Genomic DNA, 19,761 nt, shown 5'->3' with positions numbered 1-19,761 from the left:
TGAGAGGCACCCCATGTCTGCAATTTTCTCCTGAGTGTGGAAGTTCCCCATAGAAATGCTGACCTGACCTGATCTTCAGCTGAGATCTGTCATAAAAAGTCAGAGATATCAGGAAAGTTTGGTGGAGAAATTAGGTATGAAATGTGTTTCTTTGTTTGTTTTATTGTACTACCACGCTAGAGAGAAATTTACATCATGATTGTACATGATAAAAAACAGTTTACATCAACAGAGTTAAACTGCTGTGGTCATGCTAATAATATGGGCTTAGATATATTAATCAAGGCTTACATTCGTGTACACTGAGAAAAAACAGCCAAACTCCTCTTGGTCTTTATCTGGGGATCTAAACATGTTTATCATGACTGTATTATCCAAAGAGGAAATTCAATCACACTTCTTTTGCATGTGAACTGCACATTTTGGAGAAGGTGATATGGCTACCTGTTGAACACTGTAACATTGCTTACAGAATATTATAGGCTAACTTAAATGTCAACAGAAACGGTGAAAACATAAAAGGTGAAAATCCAGTGTTTTGCACTTAAGGCTTTATCCATTCCAGCAACTTTGACCACACTAACAAGCACATAAAATTATCCATTTTGTTATTGAACACACTGGCTACCTCTCATACAATCACAGATTTCCAGTGTATTATCTACATCATCTTCACCATAGTGTGAGGACAACACTGTGAAGGGATGGGCATCCCAGTCAGAGAGAGGAAGGTGACTCAGCAGGCTGATGTCATCATCACTGGGAGGGCTGATTGGCAGGTGCTTGGGGGAGTGAACACGCCGGGGTCGCTGATGCCCAGCTCCAGATCAAAGAATCTCGTGGACGTGGTCACGCTGGTGTTACGTGTGTACGTCTCCTGCACAGGGTAACAATCTTTCACCGTGTACACACCCAGCCAGGCCTCATCTATATGCCAGAAACCAAGACAAAGGGCAACAGAACACTTTATAAAGTACACTAACCTCATGGGCAACTTTTTATAGGATGAAAAGACATTCACATACATTATTCATTTGGCAGACACGTTTATCCAAAGCAACTTACAGCAATAGAATAATATTTGAGCTACAGCTACAGCAATAATACTCCGTAGAATGACATTTAAGCTACAGTGCAGAGGAGATATAGCTAGGAATTGCCAACGCATCAATCAATACTAGTAGGATATGAGTGCCTACATTTTAAGTACTAGTCAGTGGTAGAAGAGGAGGTAGAGGGAAGAGAAAGGAGTGGAAGGAGGTAGAGGAGGGAAGAAAGGAAGAAAGCAGTTGTGAAGTTGTCAGAAGAGAGATATTCTTGGAAGAGTAGTGTCTTCAAGAGTTTTTTTGAGGACAGACTATAGATAGAAAAATGCATGACTGTCATATCTTAGTCAAATAATTACATTCCACATGTACATTCCAAAGACCAGTCAAGCAGGTCATGCAAAGCATTGGGCATTGGTGACAGCATAGAATGTCTTATCTCAAATATGCAACTAAATTCCATGTTGGCAGTGTGGCACAGCATATATGGCCCATATGGGTGCTCTACAATTATTGCCAATTATTATTGATCTTATCTATCTATTAACCCTTTTCTAATCCACACCATAGTCAGCACCACGTTTTCTGATTTGTTGGGCACAGTATCAAAGTTAAAGGTTAAAGTACCAGTTAACGAGTGAGAAAGAGAGATTGTGTGGAATCAGGAAATCACTGCGGGTCAAAATCAAACCTGGTCACTGTGGGCACTTGGACCCAAATGTGGAATTGACGCAGCTGCTTGTGCCACAACACCCCTTGAGGTCTTAATAAAACATCGGTGTTATAATTCAGTCGAAATATATGAGAAAGAGGCAACACGAAAGTTTTTAACCCTGTCTGAAGACTGAGCCATGTTCTGAGCAGCCCATTTGTGTGACTGCTCCTTTACAAACATGAGGATAACCTACTGCATGATGGCTTTGCTTCAACATTTTGCTAACAGGTAACAATTTGGTTCAAGTTTAACATACCAATGTTAACATTATTTCACTGATGGATATGTGCCTGAAGTTTTGTTCTTCAGTTGTGAGTGAATTCTTGGTTCAGGAAGGGAAGAGCTCTGAACGGCTCATTCTCATCTCACTGAATCCCATCTCTAGAGATAGGCTACAGTATATTAGCCCATAAACAAATGTGGTTATGTTATTTCTGTGTTTTTGCATTGGAAGCCATTCCAGATATCCAAATGCATGCTTAACTACACTGAAAAAAATACATTTTCATATTACATGACCATAAGAAATATCCACCATAACTCAGAACAAGGTTCCTTCATCTGTGTTCCATATGTCAAATAATGTACTAATGACTTTACACCATTTATTTTCATGGAACCTCATTGCAGATTTGAGCTTCAGATTTAGGTTCACACATGTCTTGCCTGAATAGGCTAAAAATACATCTACTACTGCACTACTGCATATCTGCCTCCTACTTGACCCAAGAGCACCCATGCTCTATCAAATTACATAAACAGAAAACATGGAACCAAGCTTCAGGTCAGACATAAGGTTGGATATTAATTGCATGATGCCACAACCTATGGTTGCCTATAATTTGGGTGTGGTGTGGTCTCTTTGAGGGGTTAATATGAACAAACTGATGAATATTCTTATTTCACCACAATTCATATCTTGAAAATGGGCTGTCCCACATTTTGAGTCCCATATTGGTTAACCTAGTTAGTGCTTGTTATCCTGTTGATGTACGCCACTTCATCAGTACTTACTTTGGCGAGCTGGTTTTCTATCAGACCACTCCTGTACTTCAATCATGTCTCCTGGGCCTCCAATGAAGTACTGGTCCTCATAGGTGGAGTTCAAGGGGATGTCAAAGGGGTCCCAAGCCTGTGTGAGAGCTAACTTTGAGCACTGCTTGGTGACCTGCTCAATCTGGAACATTACTCCACTCTGGAATAAGTAGATGTACTCAAAGTACCTGAGAAACGGATTGAAACAATGAGAAGCCTATTCGAACTCGTGCAAATAGCAAGCCCACAAAGGGTTATATTTACTTCTGTTTATTGCAGTGATCTGAAGGCTATTGCAGATCTGAGCTCAATGTAAAAATAATCACTGTGTCATATATATGACAACCACCCACATAGTTTACATCAGCATTATTTCTCAACAAAAACATATAAGCAGATTGTTCATGGATGGTGAAATGTCCATAGTAAATACTAGAACACGCCCATGGTGACAGCATCATATAACAGTAAACAATGACGCTGTTGTTTGTACATGCATAAGCCTGTATAGAAACAGGTTATTGCGTATTAATTATGTTGTAATTTAGGCTAGGCATATGTGCTATGCATATTAATAGCATGTAAGTAAGCGACCTACGCACTTTTTACACGGTACATGTCCTCTCTTCTGTTCAAGTATCCGAATTCGCTGGTTTTGTCCATCGTATGACATGGAAGCCCGCGTGTTGCGCCCTGTACTATGATCATACTCCACAATTCTTCCCTCCCATTGTAACGGAGCAAGGCAAGGTTGGGCCGGGTCCTGGGGCGCGAAAGGGTTTGCTTGAATAGATATTACCAGCGCCAAGCAAACACCAAGCCAAAGCACAATAGTCTGCATGTTTTCCATCTGAATTATTTTCTCGTGATAGCCTATAATGAAGGTAGATTAGCTCCTGCTACTGTCCAGCTGCGACAACGGATGATTATCGCACTGTCAGCGCGGTATGCGTGCATAGACGCGACAACCACTAGCTGTTTGTGCGGACAATCTTATTGGTTAGCATCAGCTGATCGTTTGATGGGCGACGAGACGGACAACAGGCTGTGCCACTTTTAATAGAGACAGTAAGGCTATATCATTCATGGCCGCCGTATATTTGCCTAGTTTACCCCATTGTTTTGTGAATTTGCTTTAAAATTAAAATTCATGCCATAATAATATAATGCAGCCTACAATTTGTGGGCGACAGAAACGCTCTTCTGCCGCACGAAGTTGATCTATTTCGGAACGCGCGCATTAAAACACCCACACGTGTAGGGGGCGATATTTTCTCCCACAAGTAGACTGAGAAAAGGAAGGCTGTGCTGTGATTGGCTGAACCAAAGTGACGAAACATTATTTTGGTACATGATTTTTACCAACATGGCCGATACCAGTGAAATACAACGTGGGTCTGGAAAGTATAGTGAAAAGATGGCAGGAAACAATGATCTTCAGTTTTATTCCAGTGAGGATGAGGCTCCAGAAGAAGTAACTTTTGAGGATTCAAAAAAATCTGCTTTGCAGAGCGTAAAAGACGCGTTGGAGGCTAGCAGAAGGTAGTCCACTTAGCCAACCCTAGCATGCTATTCAACATTTTTTAACATTGTCGACGCGTACAGTAGTTGCAACCACTCACGGAATTCTCTTTATTTACAGAGAGAAGAAGACATTGAAAGACAAGCGAAGGAAAAAGCAAGAGCTCTTTTTAGAGCAAAAGGTTATTATAAATATCACGATTTATTTACTTCAGTCAAGTGCTACCTTCAAAGTTCGTCACAGTTCTAGTAAAATGTTACTTGTAACTGATAACTCAACATACGGGTTATACTATTACTTATACTTGTTACATTATTATCTGTAGAAACGCAGACTTCTTCCTGATGACGTTTTGAAGGAAATTGACGCACAAGATATAAAGTAAGTGATTAACATGACGTCTTGCATGAAATTACTCTGTTGAAGTGTTTGTAGTCTGTCAACCCCCTTTGCATCTTTTTCTAGGAAAGACGCACTGCCGTGTAGTGAACAAAATGAAGGTATGACATCTATCTGTTATCTGTTTTTCTGTTCCTGAGTTGCTGCATGGTTGTGTAATTTGTGGTAAAACCAACTTGCCTTAATGAAAATATTGATTGTACTTTTAGAGGGAAAGGAAGTAGCAACCTCAAGCGATATTAAACCGATTCAAGGAAAAGCACGGAGGTAAAATTCCAGTTATTACTGATTGCTATGTTTTGAAAGGTAGCATTGTTAAACGATGTTATTGAACTCATCCTCACCCTCATAGTTTACAGGCAAATTGTAGTGTAACGAGAGTAAGGGACCAGTATGCAGCCAGTTCTCAGCAGAAAGTGGCCATGGACTTTGTCCAATCTCGGTTGTATGGACAAGGACTTCGACGGACAACAAGTAAGAAACAAAAAGTTAGACATCTTCACCTGATGATATTGAACTTGATCAGGGGGGGAATTTCCATCTTCGGTCTAAATTAGAATTTGCGTAACTAATGTTACTAGTAATATGCAGTATCTAAAAGTATATTCTCACTACACACATTTTCTTCTATTTTCTTCCTTAGACAGCGAACTTCTGTCACTGGACAGTAAGAAAGGGGCCAACAGAGGTGCTGCATTCCAGTTTGTTAATAAAAAACTAAGTGAGTTATTTTATATATATTACTAACTACTTTGTATAATAGTAATCGCAAAATGCATTTGCTTGTCAGTGTTTTATCCCTGAAAATATGGTCCCTGCAGCCAATGAATCTATGCCCATTAAGATGATGAAACAAATGACTTTAAATCACTGGTTCTGCAGGCACTGTGGAGAGGGCAAAGGCCAAAAAAGGCAACCAGAGGTGGATGCACAAGAAGAAGCTCATGAGTACATGAGCGTGTGAACGGGAATGAGAGACCAAACGCCGAGAAACAGAAAGGCAGCGCTCGCCTTTCTCTTTGACCTTCTCTTTGGGTTTGTGATGTAATCACATGTCAAGAAGACCGGTCACAGGCCCGACATGTCTGGATTTACCCTCCAATTGTTGGACAATTTGAACTTTTTGAATCTGCAACAAGTGGATATCATTGTCTTCAATTACACTTGGTTGTAAGGTGTTGGTTTATTGTTTATATTGGTTGCCCCATGAAGGCTTTATAAATAATACAGCTTGTTGAACTGATTGAGATTGACATTTCATTTCTGAAAATATGTTTATAAATGGAAAAGAATTTGATCCTGTGGATGCCAAAATATCTTTTCTGATAAACACTATTGATTTGTCAAGAACAAGAAAGGGCGGACCAAAGGAATAATTAGAAGCACCTACATGATCATACATTTTAATTTCTTATGAAAGATTCAGGAGGGAAGGAATAGGAACTGGTTAGTCCCATTACATGTATCAACTCGAGGATATATTAGCATTGTACTTTAATAATCTTGAAAAGCACAACACTTAACTGCAGCACTGTGAAAACAGCCATGCATAAATTGTCTTACGATCAACATCTTTATACAAAAGTACATTTCTATCTCTATGCATTAGACCTGCACATTTTAATATAAATATTGGCAAATAAAAGAGAAATGCCTGCTGCCATTATGTGGCAAAGCAATAGGCAAAAAGGATAGATTCTTCTAAATGTATGCAGCAATGGAAACTAAAACTGACTACTCCCCATTTGAATAAGAGTCTTACACAACTGACACACGGTCCTCCTGGGTGGGGTAATTTTATTGTAAATTTTAAGACAGTGCTGTTGACATTATTGAACCAGTTTCCCGTGTCGTTACTCCTTAAAGCACAGCACTGAGGGCCATAGGGGGACGAGTAGGAAATAAAAATGGCTGATCCTGTACAGCCTTGTTGAGGCTGGGCATGATGTATTTTGTCAGATATACAGCCATACTGAGCAGCGACAAAGCAAAAGGTCATTTAGGAGACTGGCTTGCAGGAGAAAACAAAGTGAGAAAAATAAAAATGAGGTGAAAGGGGGGAGGGGCAAGTGTGGACATTACACAGTTAAAAAGAATCTGCGCCCCAAACATTGCATCAAACCTGCTGAGCTGTTGGCAAAGGGAGGTGGAGGTTTATGCACATAGGAATTTCCTTACAGGAGGAGCTCCTACAATCTCGTAACATACCTAATCCTGCAGTATTACACTTAATGGGTTGAAACTTATTTTCTTTATGCAAATCACTAAGTATTCCACACTTTTCATTAATACAATCTCACTCAGGATTTGTGAATAGTAACATGTACACAGGCTGACACTTGTAAGTAGCAAGGGTTTACTGTGATGGGACCTTTATTAGTCGATCGTGCTGATTCTGCCAGCTTTCAACCAAAGAACAAATATATATTCATATGCAAGTTTAATAATAATAACATTAATTATAATCATAATCATTTGCATCATGCCTTGTAAACTAGGAAACAATCAGAGTTTGCCTCCCCACCCCCCCAATCCATATGCAACACATCCTCAACCCAAAAATTAAAATGATTTAAAAATAGAACAAAATAATAGGGATAATAAGCCAAAGGAAAAAAAAATGAACATCCAGGTAATGATTCAGGGATCTTTTTTCTCTGGCTCAGGGATCTTCATCCTGATGTGCCATAAGTCTAACGTGGCCTAGGAAGAGTGGATCCAGTCTTCAGGGTGGGCCAGGGCCCTGGGAGGTGCTAGGGGCCCGACTGAGGGGATGCACTGGGACCCTGCTCTGCACTCTGGCAGGCCTGGTGTGGGCTCATGTGGGTGGTGATAATGAGGGGGGGGGGGGGGGGGGGGTCATCTTGCTGCATGGCAATTGGGATTAGGGGATGGGAGGGTCAGGTCGGGTGTGTGTGTGTGTAGGGGGGAGGGGGTTCTCTGGAGGTTAGTGCAGGTAGTCATCCACTGAAGCGAAGGCGCAGGAGCCAATGCCGGTGCGCGCCATGAGGGACAGACATTGTGCAGCCTGGCCAACCGCCTGGGCCAAGGGGGGCTGCTTGGGCAGGTTGTGAGTCTCTGTGAACAAATACACATTTAGCGCTGGCAATCACCCTCACGATCAACTTTTTGCAAAATACGTAAAATCTTTCACACTTAAAAAGCAAATGGTAACGCCGTGGCCTCAGAAAACAGGCATAGTAGTGCAGCAGTAACATCACCACCTGGCAATATCAGCCTTTGCGAGTCTGTGTGACATCATCATCATCAACTTTGAACTTAATTTTAACAAAAGATGGCCGTCCTACCTAGTATTGCACTGTTGAGTGTGGAGCAGACCGGCTCTCTTTGGATTGAGTCCAGCTGATAGCCCACTGGACTACTCCAGGGATCTGAGTATGCCAGCAGGCTGAAGGCATCCTACAGGGACCGGGACAGACTCAAGTTAAAGGTCGTGGAGGAGTTCACATTACAGTTAAGACACCAAAGAATTAACAGCAGAACACTCATCAGCTGCAAACAGCTCCCGGCCTTTACCATCACACTATACAGATTATGAGATTAAGAGTATGTAGAAAGTATGTCATGTCGCCATTTCAAACAAGAAACGGCATTCCTGAGAAAACCCTGACATTAACAAGCAGTGAAACAGTTGACTAATCACCAAATCTGGCCTTTCAAGTCTGTCTAGATGACAGAGATGTCACAAGAATGTAGCTTCATCCTTCTCAGCCCAAATCTCTGGTCCAAGTCTGGCAAGCTACTCAAGACATAAAACTGCTTAGCAAAACACTCTTCCAAACTATATGACAAATCCCTGAAATGCCACAGCTGCCAAAGTAATGGCAGTGAACTAAAGGACACTGCGAGTAAAGGACCTTCAGCATCTTCTTGTTGGTGGCGTTCTTGCCACGCTCCCGGCGGAGGTGCTCGCTCATGCTCTGCAGCTCCCGCCCGAAGTGGATCATCCTCTCAATGGCCGCCTGGCTGCCTCCACACAGCTGCCTCTTGAACTGGGCCAGCTCCACCTCTGAAGACAAGACAGATAGTAAGAAATATTTATTTCTAAAGCACGTTTACAACAGTTCACATTGACCAAAGTGCTGTACATAGTGTAATAAAAAGAGGTAAAGAAATAAAATGAAATAATATACAATGAAATACAGTATAATAAGATGATAATAATGATAATAATAATAATAATAATAATAATAATAAGTAAAAGAAAATAAATAAATAACAATACTAAATAAAAGTACACATAAAACACAAAAAACATCAAATTAAGGGATAAAGAAGACAGAGAGGCAGGAATCAGATGACCAAAGTCCCATGGCCAAAATGTCATTTTTTTTTAGTACACCCTCCAGAATTATTGACACCTTTGGTAAACCTTTGGCGACTAACAGGTATGAATAATAATATTTTGGTGATTTATCGTAATCTCACAATGAAAACATTGAGGGAAACCTTAGAGAAGCAAATGTATTCTAAGAAAAAAGGAACATCTCACAAAGATGTTTGAAATATGATCAAATGATTTAGACTTTTTTGATTTTTGATCCCCGATATTCCCGAAATTGATGATGAAAGTAACCCCATGTTTATCTAGCAGACACTTCTATCCAAAGCAACTTACTTACAATATCAATTAGGATGACATTAATTCAATTTCAAATACAAGCCTTTTGATTTTCTAATAAAAGTATTGAATAAATTATATTATAGTTGTTAAATTATAAACAATACTACGGTTGTTAGGCTGTTATATTCTTTTGTAGCATTGTGCTTGTGTTGACAGGCATATTAGTGCATGTGCGCTGTCTCTATACTTCTACCACCTCTGAGGATAGTGGGGAGTCACAAGTCACTGACACCGTTATTTTGGGGGTCATGGGCTGAAAAGCTTGGGAAGCCATAGCAAGTGTATCTACAGAATAGTCACTAGCTGGCTACACTAGGTTCTGCGATAGAAATATGAGGAGTTTGGTTCCGAAACGCTACATCCACCATTTTAATGAATTTTCATAAATATTTTTTTTACAGTTTGATTTACAAGTAATTTCAGATTCTCTCTCTCACACACACCCACACACACACACACACGATAAGACCTCCTGCACTATGCTACAGGGCTGCTCTTACCCATATCTGCATCACAGTCATCTGGTTCCACGCCATGTGTTGAGCTCCCATTGAGAAAGCCGTTGGAGGAGGATTCGGACACGCCGTTGCTGAAGTGATCCACCTCCATCTCCACCTCACTGCTGTAGATAATCAATTCAATTAATATAAATTAAAAATCTTATCTGTTTAGAAGCATTAACTGTTATCAAGGCTAATAATCAAGGGTTGTCTACACATCGAAGTGGGAAGAGCAGTGACATGAATGCTTTTTGCATACATCCTACTTCATTGTTATTCCAGCCTTGGAAACGTTGTCTGAAAATGTTATACTAGGATGTTGGAGCCCATGTGAGCCATATACGCCATATATTAACTAAAAAGCAAATCAACCTTAACGTTGCACTGAACTGTAACTTCTAAACACAGATATAAAATCCTATGGATCCAGAATGCTCCGTGAAGGGGCTGGGGCCTAAGACTTGTCCACACTGAGCCACAGCGAGGTGCAGTGTACCTGGTGCTGGGCTGCTGCTGCTGCTGCGGCGGCTGCTGGCTGCGTGTGCCGTTCATGCTGCCGAGGTCACCGCTGGCCACACTGGACGGGCAGGTCTTCGTACAGTGGGCTGAGGAAGAGGCTTTACTGGACGACATGCCATTACAGCAGTTATTCTCGAATCCTGGGGAGAGGAGAAGCGAGACCAGTGGGAAAGGCAGGGAAGTCCTTGGATTAGCTACACACACACACACAAGCTTTTTCAGACAGTACTCAGCTATAATCAGAAAATACGCCAAAGAAAAATATTGAGTTTTCGCTCCCAGTTTCATGAATATATAAAGTATACGTTTTGTTCCATCTCTCTAGATTTGTTGTGCAGGAATAGTCAGCATATCAATAAAAGAGACTATGACTATGGAGTATGAGGTAAAGGTGAAGAGCTCACTAATATGGATTTCTGAACAAAATTTAAGAGAAATGAATAAACCTTTTTTCATTAGACATATCGTATAAATAACAGAATTGTTATAGATGGTAGAACTACTGTGGTAATGCTACTACTAGACCAGAATATACCACTGTAAGGTTGGGCAGCTTCTCTCTACCACCATGTGTATAACCTGGTATGCAAACACGTGTGCGGTGAAAAACAAATCATTATTGAAATCATTATAGTTTCGCTATTGTTGTTGCAATGGGCACATGTGCACGTCATACTAAAGCAGTCAGTGAAAACCTGCATAATCAATTTGAGGAGGGCCATCAGGAGTTTGTTTATGTATCTGGATAGCAGAAGCGAAAGAGGCTACAGCATTCACAAAAAGGAAAGTTCAGTGTATAATCTTTAGCAAGTATAACAGTTTAGTACTCATATGAGGCTACAAGCTTGTATGGTGTTTTTGCACATTTATGTAGATGTACTTGGTTTGGACTAAACTCACTAAAGGAAAATAAACGGTGAGAACATCAGTCAAGTCTATGCCACTACATAATACAGTTATACTGTAGCTCGGAAATACTAGGAGGTACTAAGTGTAACAGCCGGCTAAGTTCGGAATTCCAAATGTCCGGTCACGTTGTTCAGATATACGGCCCAACTGCTTGATATCCGCAGAACATGCGGACTTACACCTATGTCTGAAAGCAGCTAATGTTATGCCTCCATGTTTGAGGACACCAAAGTATTTCCTAATTAGGGAAAAGTGAAGTCCACCATACCGGTCAGGTAGGCCTGTGAGCCACTGGCTTTATGGGTGGGGCTGCTGAAGGGGCGAGGTGACCCCGGGTAGCTGTCCTGGGACTTGGGGCTTCGTCCTCCCAGGCACCGGACCTCACTGTCTGTGCCATTCACCATCTCGATGAACTGCCTGACTCTGGAGGGGGGGGGGGGGGGGGGTAGAGGCCGTTTAGAGAAGTCATTCAGTGTGGAAATGAATACACGTGTGCGTTCTCATGGGAGCCAGCACTTACTTCAACATGAATAAGAGGTCTGGGTTTCTCTCTAGGAGGCTGGGGTAAAGCTGCTGTGTCGTCTCTATAGCTTCTCCCATTCTTCCTGACAGGACCAACTTCTGGATTTCTGTGGGCATTTGTTCATATCAATCATGTTCATCACGCAAACATTTTCATCCAACAGTCATTAAAAATCTCACTCTGCAATTGGTATGTCATACACACACACAAACTAGATGCATTTCATTTAAATAAATCACTTCCACTTGACCCTTTTTTTTCAATTCCTTTTAGGGAACTATGTTTTACACTGGCAAGAGCAATTAAACAAACAGAGCTGAAGAAATCTCCCTTGTTTGGCTCCTGAGCACACAAGGCCAGTGGTCATGTGACCTGTGGAGACTCACTCTGTCTGTTTTTGATGGAAGCCAGTTCCTCATGCACGGCCTGATCGGTGGATTTGGCAAAGGCCTCAGCAGTGGCACAGTAGCTGTGGTGAACTAGGTAGGAGGCCACCATCCTGAGAGAGAAGAGGAGATGAAACTCGAGGTCTAGTAGCAAGAGCCAATATTATGTCAATAGCATCAGCACTTGAAAATCAGAGTCAGGTTTTATTGGCCAAGTGTGCTACGGTACCTACCACACACCAGCAATCTGGTTCCAAATACAGTGGAATTATATAATAGAATTCCATAAAAATAAATATTTTTATAATTCTAATAAAAAAAAACCCTCTATAGTCTGTTTTTCTGTATTCATCATTTTCCTGGACATGAGACTCACTTCTGGAGCATGGCCTGCCATTCGCCCTCTCGCTCCCCTATAGGGAAGCGGTCGATCTGGGCCTGGATCTTTGTCCTCCATTCCCGCATGTAGTCCTCAATGTCAAAGACGAAGGGGTGCTGCCCGAAGTTAGCATCCACCACCTCCCCTGGGGTCTGTAGACCCACTGTAGGATACAGGTTGGGCTGTGCAGAGAGGGAAGGAAATGGTGAGGTAGAGGATGGTGCTTGCACATGTGCGAGTGATTTCTCTCAGAATGGCGAGTAAGAAAACATATGCTTTTACTTGACCCCAGATGATCCATCATTCAATTGTCTGTGCTGACAAATATTCATGACAACAGGACACTCTATGTTTTTGCATTCCTCGGAATAATAACAAAAAATGTCCACATTCCATTTGCTCATCAAATGGAGATATAACTCTCAGTTTCGTTCTGAATCACAAAGATGCTCCACAATAGAGCTTTCCAGTGAAAACATTTTCATATTTGAATGAAAGGAACACTCAAAGCTGGTAAGCCAACGCATTTCCTTCAAAACACCAAGAGAATGTTGGGCTGCTGCCAATGCTGTTTTCTGCTCAATGGATTATTGTTTTTTTTTTTTTTTTCTGTACACAAGCAGCTATTCAGTTATTGTGGGTTCACTATGGAATGTCTTGGTAAAGTTAAAACCAAGGAACCAATTGGTTGATATACCAAATGGCCACATCTACCACATCTTGCCTGTTGACATCTTTGATTACAGCACCAATACATAAAACATACCAATGTATACACCATATAAGATTGTAGCAGCTCTGTCAAACTGACCCATCAATAAAATAATAATTAAGAAAAGAAACATCTCTCATTATGTTACTGTGGGGCTTTTGTGCAATTATTTTCTCCACTTTTTCAGTGAAGGTAAACATCAACAGCCTAGCTTATTTAGAATGCCCACAAGAATGCACAGAAATCACCTTGGAAAAATGCCTAACACCTATTCAAAGGTAAACATATAAGACTATAAGATCAGATGCTCCTAAATCAGCATGTAAACCAAACCAGATGCTGGAACAACAAATAACTCATATTTGATCAGCTCATTCACTGCAACGCAGCAGCACATTAAATCTGATCATGAAACAAAATAAGGGTTGCGTAATAACAGAAGCTATAATCATCACAAGCCATAATCATAATTTCACTGCACAAAGTCATGCAAACAAAGTCAAGTTGCCGGCACATAAATAGTCTTGGCTAAATGGAAACAAGACAGTATTGCAATATCTGGTCAAATTTCAACAAAATGCATACTCACCGGTAAATCTGTGAAAGCAATACCTATGGGAGAGGAGAATTTTATTAATACACTGTTTCACCTGTTTTCTCACAGATTACCCATCAAATGTCTGTGATATGAGCAAAGTTGCACTGCCAGGCTTTTTTTGCTAAGAGCTACATTAATTAGATTTGCAAATAATATTGTGCATGGCAAACGCGTATACCTAGACTATGACCATTCTTTGTGTAGAAGCAGGTGTTGTTGATGAGGTTGACACAGCAGCCAATCACGTCACCAGTGGTGAAAGTCGGGCCATACGGCTGCCCTGTACCCGATGAGCAGAAGGAGTGGCCGTCGTCTCCATGGTAACCATAGGAGTGTTTGTCCCAACCTGACCATAACAGAAAAAGGATTTTTCGTGCTCTTGAAAAGATGAAGAATTGACGTGAGGAGCAGCTAATGGACTCAGTTGGGGCTTTATCTCGCCGGTGCTCTGCAGCACTACGGAGGGCCCACCCAGTGTCCTGTGACTTGTTAAAAAGGCACAGGGTGTCACCCAGCTCAGCCAGATATCCCTCACTGGCTGCATGTAAACATGTGATCCCAGCACTGTGGTGTCATTTCAGGCCAGAGTCTTCTTCTAGACTCTAAAGCGACACACCCAAAGGAGAGAGCAACATAAAACAGGCCTACTTATGCAACAAGGACATATTACACACACACCACTGTGCACAAAAAGAGCAAAATAAAGTGCACCTACTACTGACAGGATGTAATCTCGCAGCATTGCCTTACCTGGAAGTCTGTTCATGTTGACACCCTGTGCAGACAAGCCAATGCCCATGTAACTGAAAACCCAAAGAAAACGTAAAGTTTAGGCTACTTCCTCTCTTACAGAGTGATGTGTAGCGTAGCGTGAAAGTTGTTCTTTTCACTTCCTTACCCATCTCGCCCTTTACTGATGATTTTCACCTCAAAGTAGTAAACGCCACAGGCTGCTGGGATAGGATGAGTTGCCCTCACAGAGGCAGCGTCTTTTGGGGTCTTTCCATGTCCTTAGTGTTTGAGGGAGACACACACATTCTGGTAAGAACACATGCTGGCACTGAAATAGGAGGCTGCCAGAGTAACCTAAAACAACAAAGTCAACCAAAAACCACCATCACTACTGTCTAACCTGCACCTGAATTTCCTGTCTATCCTGCATCTGAGTTCTTCTCACCTTATTCATAAACTCAAACCATTCACCTGTAAAAGGTACCATAAAAACAGCTTTATGGTCATAGATAATGTGCAATGCAGAATGTAAATCAGCAATGTAAAATGTAACAATGCAAAATAAAAAGAGCTCACTAGTGTAGCTCCGTAGCCAAATAAAACATCTCGTCTGAAAACTATAATATGACCGGGTATTACAGTTAATCAATAAAATGTGGCTTCATGGTGAATATTGTCAAATATATCACTAGTTCCGGGAGAAAACCATGGAGAAAATCAAGGAGCAGTGCATTGCTTGCTCTGAGTAGGAGATAACTGAAGATGGAGGCTTGACGTCATAACTTGGGTAAAATGTTTAGCAAGCTAACGACAGCAAGCTGATTATAGTTAGCAATAAAGCTTCAATATGGCGATATTGCACCACGACTACTAACAGTTATGAGTGCATCCTGCGCAATCCACAGCATAGGCTTGACCAAAGGATTCAACGACACAGTCAGCCCTAATTCTAACCAATTCACTTAATCTTCAAGTTGACATCATGCTAGCTGTTATCTTGTTTACTCGTTAGCTCTGCACTCAAGCGATCATGTACCAAGTCAACATTTCCGGACCTGGCTGACCTGTTGGGTCTACAGCAACAATAGCTTTCCTCAATTGACATGCAAAGGACAGTCACTACCCGGGTCCCTGACTAACTCTATATCATACATAATATCAGTTATCTAATCATACGGATAAACAAGAAACTTAAGTTATGGAATAGCTGCCAACACACTAGCCACCAAAGTCATAGCTAGCACATAAACAACTTGATGCGTACAGGGTAACGTTTAGCTTACTCATCAACTAACGTTAAGGTGAGGTGATGTTAGATTTCAGAAACCGAAATGAATGAGGCCCCTGTCGTCTAACGTCAACTCAGACAACTAGTAGTGAAGGCATCATAGATTCATAGAATCTATATTTAGACCCAGTCAAATGATCTCTGTTAGCTGAAGAGTTGGCCTTAAAAGCCAAGGCATGCTAACATTCGCATGTAGCAATACAGGCAAGCTACGATAACGCTTATGTTGATGTTAATGTTCCGTCATAAAGTTAGCGACTTAGCTTGACAGCTAAAACAGGGTAGCTTGCTACCGAGTTTACACTGCAGACACATCGTAACTTGCACTGAAAACTGACTATATCAGTGTATGTGACATTTTAGCCAGATAAAGTTAGCATGTCAACCAGTTTGTTGGCTGTGGATTCTAAAAGAAAGCAACGCGGAGCTAACCAAACAGTTTAACCTTCCTTTGGTATGTGATAAATTAGCAAACTAACCAGCTAGTTAGCTAGCCAGCCACAGAAGCTAACACTGATTTAGTAATACTTTATAGTAAATGCGACGCAAGCTAAAGTTAGCAAATAAAGTTAGCATCAGTCGTTTTAGGGTGCTAGCCTGCAAGAACACTGGTTTATTTTCGTCGTACCTTTGTAATGTACACGTAGATTGTTCTGTGAAAGACCAATGTAACTGAACTTGTCCTTGGGACTCCATGATCTAGGCAGTGGAGTCTCTTGTTCATTTACAGCTGGATATAGACTTCTAAGTCGCTGATTGAGTTCCTTTTCCTGCTCGTTCAGAGCAGAGTCTCCGTGAACAACAACCGACATCAGAAATCCACAACCCGATGATGGTCCTGACATGGCGATTAGTTCTGTTCCGTTTGTTTTAATAGCTAGCCAGCTTTTTTCAGCTGGACTGCTATTTAAGAGTGACAGATTCTAGTCGTTTACCTGACCACAAATGTCGTGGTCCTATGGTGTAACCTGCTAGCCAGCTAGCTTAAATGCTAGCAAAGATAAACTCGCGTTAGCTCTTCAGCTTGCTTGTCCAAGTAAGCAATCGTAACAGCTAGCTAACATTAGCTGACATTCACAGCGCAAATAAAGTAAATCCCTAGCCCACATTCGCCATCTAGAACATGTTAAAAAAGTTCGACGCGCTCACTTTACGAGACACAATAAGTCCTATGTACTAAATTGAGACTGGACATCGACAGATAGCGCTGTAGGTAAACCCGATCTTTTGTTTGTTGTTAGTGAGGGATCCAGAAATCTGATTGGCTAAGAGGAGGTCCAGTCACACTTCCTCGAGGACATCATACATGACCAGACATAACACTTCTTTTCTCATTCTGCCACTGTAAGTTCAGGTGAAGTTTGTCACAATTCGGTTGGATTGCAGTTAATAGTTTTACTGTAATAAGAGCATTTTCAGATGAGTAGGCTAATGATTTTCTGTAGCCATAGCCTGACTGAGGTCAACACACTTTTCCCTTATCCAAAATGTATGTTCATTTGTGTCTTTCTCATGGTAAGAATCACAAGGGTATTCTGAGACACAAGGGTGTCTCATTACTGGTAGGCCTGTAGACTAGTGAATCAGAAAGAAAAGTTATGGACATGACTAGGCCTACAGCTTGAGAATGATCATAGAGAAAACATTTTTTGTTAAAGCTTAACTAGGGTGTCGATGCCTGTGGCACACATGTTTTTGTTCTTTATGTGGAATTTATTCAGTGTAAATTAATTACCCTTCAAGATTGGATTTTCCTCATTGTTTTCATTGTGAGATAAATGATAAATTACCAAAAGATAATTTTCATAATGTTTGTCTTTTTTTAAAAATGTGCTTTTAAAGGCAACTTATAGAGGTTCTAATAAATGTGAATGGTGCTGTAGACTGCAGGTCACAGGACTGATGTCAAGTTACTGTCAGGGGAGGGTTGAGAATTTGGCTCAGGCAGACATGCTTTGCTGCTTGAAATGCTTTTTATGAGATACAAGATGACAGTGCTTTCCCAGTTAAAAATATCAGCTCTCAACCTTTCATGAAATACATGTTTTATCATCTGTTTTTAAGTGCACATTCATTCTTTGTCTCAAATTCAGGCTTGAATTTTCAGCATCACTGTCAACCAAATGTTGTGGGTGTGGAAGTATTCTATAAAGCCCACCATGCTACGAAGATCACACAAGTCAAATATTCCAAAAGTGTTTCTCCATTTAATTTCCTGTCACAAAAAGGATAGCTGACAAGAAGACTATAAAAGTCACAATAATGACACACAACATGACATACTCAAGAAGACATTGATCTGTTTTGCATAATAAATCACAGAGAAATCATACACTTGATCGTTAAATGATAATCACAGATCAGTTACTTTGCACAAGAGTGCATTTGGTGGCTCAGACTAACATACCTCAGATTTTTGCACAAAAACATGTGAAAGACAGTCCTCAATATATTACTGTTATATTACTGGCAAACATACTGTACAGTCTCCATATTCAGTTGAGTGCTCTATAAATATGCAGAGAGTCCGTCATTGTAAAGTATTTTTAAAAGCTAATAAATTACATATTTAAAGTTCTTAACACTGAGAATGTTTTCCGTCTCAGTGTTCGGTGGACCATTTCTTAAAAATGACAAATATTTCAAAGCAGCTGTTAGCAAAACAGGGAGTTATTGGTAATGTTACTTTTGCTAGCTGAAAACTACTTTGTGTTCAGTTGTGTCCATTGCCCCATCATATATTATCCATTTTTGCTGGTTCCAAACTATCCAAAACTGGTGGCAAATAAAGGATATAATACGGGATCCATATAATTTTTTCTCTAATCACTCTGGAGCAACACGTCACTAAAGTCAGGCTGCTGATGTGGAAGGTTGCCCTTTGGTTGTTAGGGTGGCACGCAGTCCCAGAATTCGTGGCAAAGGCACTGGCAGAGCCCATATGCCATGATCATGAGCAGGCTAGCGGGCACCAAGCTGACCAGCAGCACGCCCAAGGTGGTTTTCTGCATTATGAGCAAGTAGACGCCCATAGGAAGAGAGCTGAAGTACAACAGCCCCAGGAGCCACACCAGGGCCCTGGCTGACGTCTGGCACAGCAGGGCTGCACAGTTCCACACTGTCCACCGTTGTGTTATAGAAGCCATGGAATCCAAGCTGGAGGAGCGGTAGTCCCTGCCGCGGGCTGCCAGGGGCCCAGTGCGAGGGTCATTGGACTCCGGCGGGGACTCCATGATGGTGATGACCACATAGTTGGAGCTGCGCAAGGAAGAGGGGGAGGCTGTGGAAGACGGACCCACCAGAGAGCTCAGGTGCCTGGGACTGAGGAGGATCTCTCCAGGGCCCTCGTGAAGATTTCTGTGGTTGCGCACATGAAGAGACAGCGCTGCCACCAAGTTGCAGTCATCAGGGAGGCTGCCCACTGCTTCCCCTGGCAAACCGGTGATGTACCGGCAGAATGGGCACACTACCGCATTTGGTGGCGACTCCCCCAAGTCCAGGATTTTGGCCAGGCACTTCGCGCACAGCCGATGGCAACACTCGAGCACCTTGGGCCGGCGGCTGGTGAGGCTGTAGGGGCAGTAGCAGATCTTGCATTCCAGCTCCTCGGTGGCGACGCCATCCTCCAGTGTCTGTCCCATCATCTCGCCCTCTTCTCAGCTCTGGCAGACTGGCACTCAGCGGGCAGGGCCGGGGAACATAGCCGCGGGGCAGCTGCTGCTACTACGCCACTTCTCGGGTCCGCAGGCTGTCCCATGCAGGCTGTGTGTAGCAAGGCAGGCTAAAGCGGACCGGAACATCCCCCTGTGCCGTGCCACACAACTCTGGGCTGATTCGTGCAGAGGAGCCTTTC

General features: G+C 41.9%; 4 protein-coding genes across 5 annotated transcripts; 1 reads left to right on the top strand and 3 right to left on the bottom strand.

Annotated features, from left to right (window-relative positions):
• Positions 1–142: 142 nt before the first annotated feature.
• On the bottom strand, positions 143–3,952 carry epdr1 (ependymin related 1). Its single transcript, XM_062525807.1, has 3 exons — positions 3,399–3,952; positions 2,776–2,984; positions 143–927 (listed from the first exon to the last, which is right to left on the bottom strand). Exons 1-3 carry the CDS (start codon positions 3,644–3,646, stop codon positions 737–739), a joined length of 648 nt encoding a protein of 215 aa, XP_062381791.1. The 5' UTR covers positions 3,647–3,952; the 3' UTR covers positions 143–736.
• Positions 3,953–4,137: 185 nt separating this feature from the next.
• Positions 4,138–5,961, top strand: nol7 (nucleolar protein 7). The gene is made up of 8 exons (XM_062525794.1): positions 4,138–4,338; positions 4,439–4,499; positions 4,644–4,699; positions 4,784–4,818; positions 4,927–4,984; positions 5,070–5,191; positions 5,361–5,438; positions 5,600–5,961. Exons 1-8 carry the CDS (start codon positions 4,148–4,150, stop codon positions 5,671–5,673), a joined length of 675 nt encoding a protein of 224 aa, XP_062381778.1. The 5' UTR covers positions 4,138–4,147; the 3' UTR covers positions 5,674–5,961.
• A 528-nt stretch (positions 5,962–6,489) lies between these two features.
• On the bottom strand, positions 6,490–17,149 carry ranbp9 (RAN binding protein 9). Of its 2 annotated transcripts, none has more exons than XM_062525772.1 (14): positions 16,537–17,149; positions 14,787–14,898; positions 14,639–14,691; positions 14,067–14,234; positions 13,880–13,902; positions 12,576–12,760; positions 12,200–12,312; positions 11,811–11,919; positions 11,559–11,713; positions 10,359–10,521; positions 9,863–9,984; positions 8,596–8,747; positions 8,026–8,137; positions 6,490–7,795 (listed from the first exon to the last, which is right to left on the bottom strand). In XM_062525772.1, exons 1-14 carry the CDS (start codon positions 16,751–16,753, stop codon positions 7,665–7,667), a joined length of 1,815 nt encoding a protein of 604 aa, XP_062381756.1. In that variant the 5' UTR covers positions 16,754–17,149; the 3' UTR covers positions 6,490–7,664. The 2 variants fall into 2 exon arrangements, with proteins under 2 accessions (XP_062381756.1, XP_062381764.1); XM_062525780.1 differs by having other exon boundaries at positions 9,863–9,981.
• A 946-nt stretch (positions 17,150–18,095) lies between these two features.
• On the bottom strand, positions 18,096–19,731 carry rnf182 (ring finger protein 182). Its single transcript, XM_062555845.1, has one exon. The coding sequence runs from the start codon at positions 19,550–19,552 to the stop codon at positions 18,797–18,799; it is 756 nt and encodes a 251-aa protein (XP_062411829.1). The 5' UTR covers positions 19,553–19,731; the 3' UTR covers positions 18,096–18,796.
• Between the last annotated feature and the right edge of the window lie 30 nt (positions 19,732–19,761).

Source organism: Sardina pilchardus, chromosome 2, assembly GCF_963854185.1.
Source record: "Sardina pilchardus chromosome 2, fSarPil1.1, whole genome shotgun sequence".
Lineage (NCBI taxonomy): Eukaryota > Metazoa > Chordata > Actinopteri > Clupeiformes > Clupeidae > Sardina > Sardina pilchardus.
The sequence above is the reverse complement of the archived record's forward strand: the minus strand, read 5'-3'. Positions and strand labels throughout refer to the sequence as shown.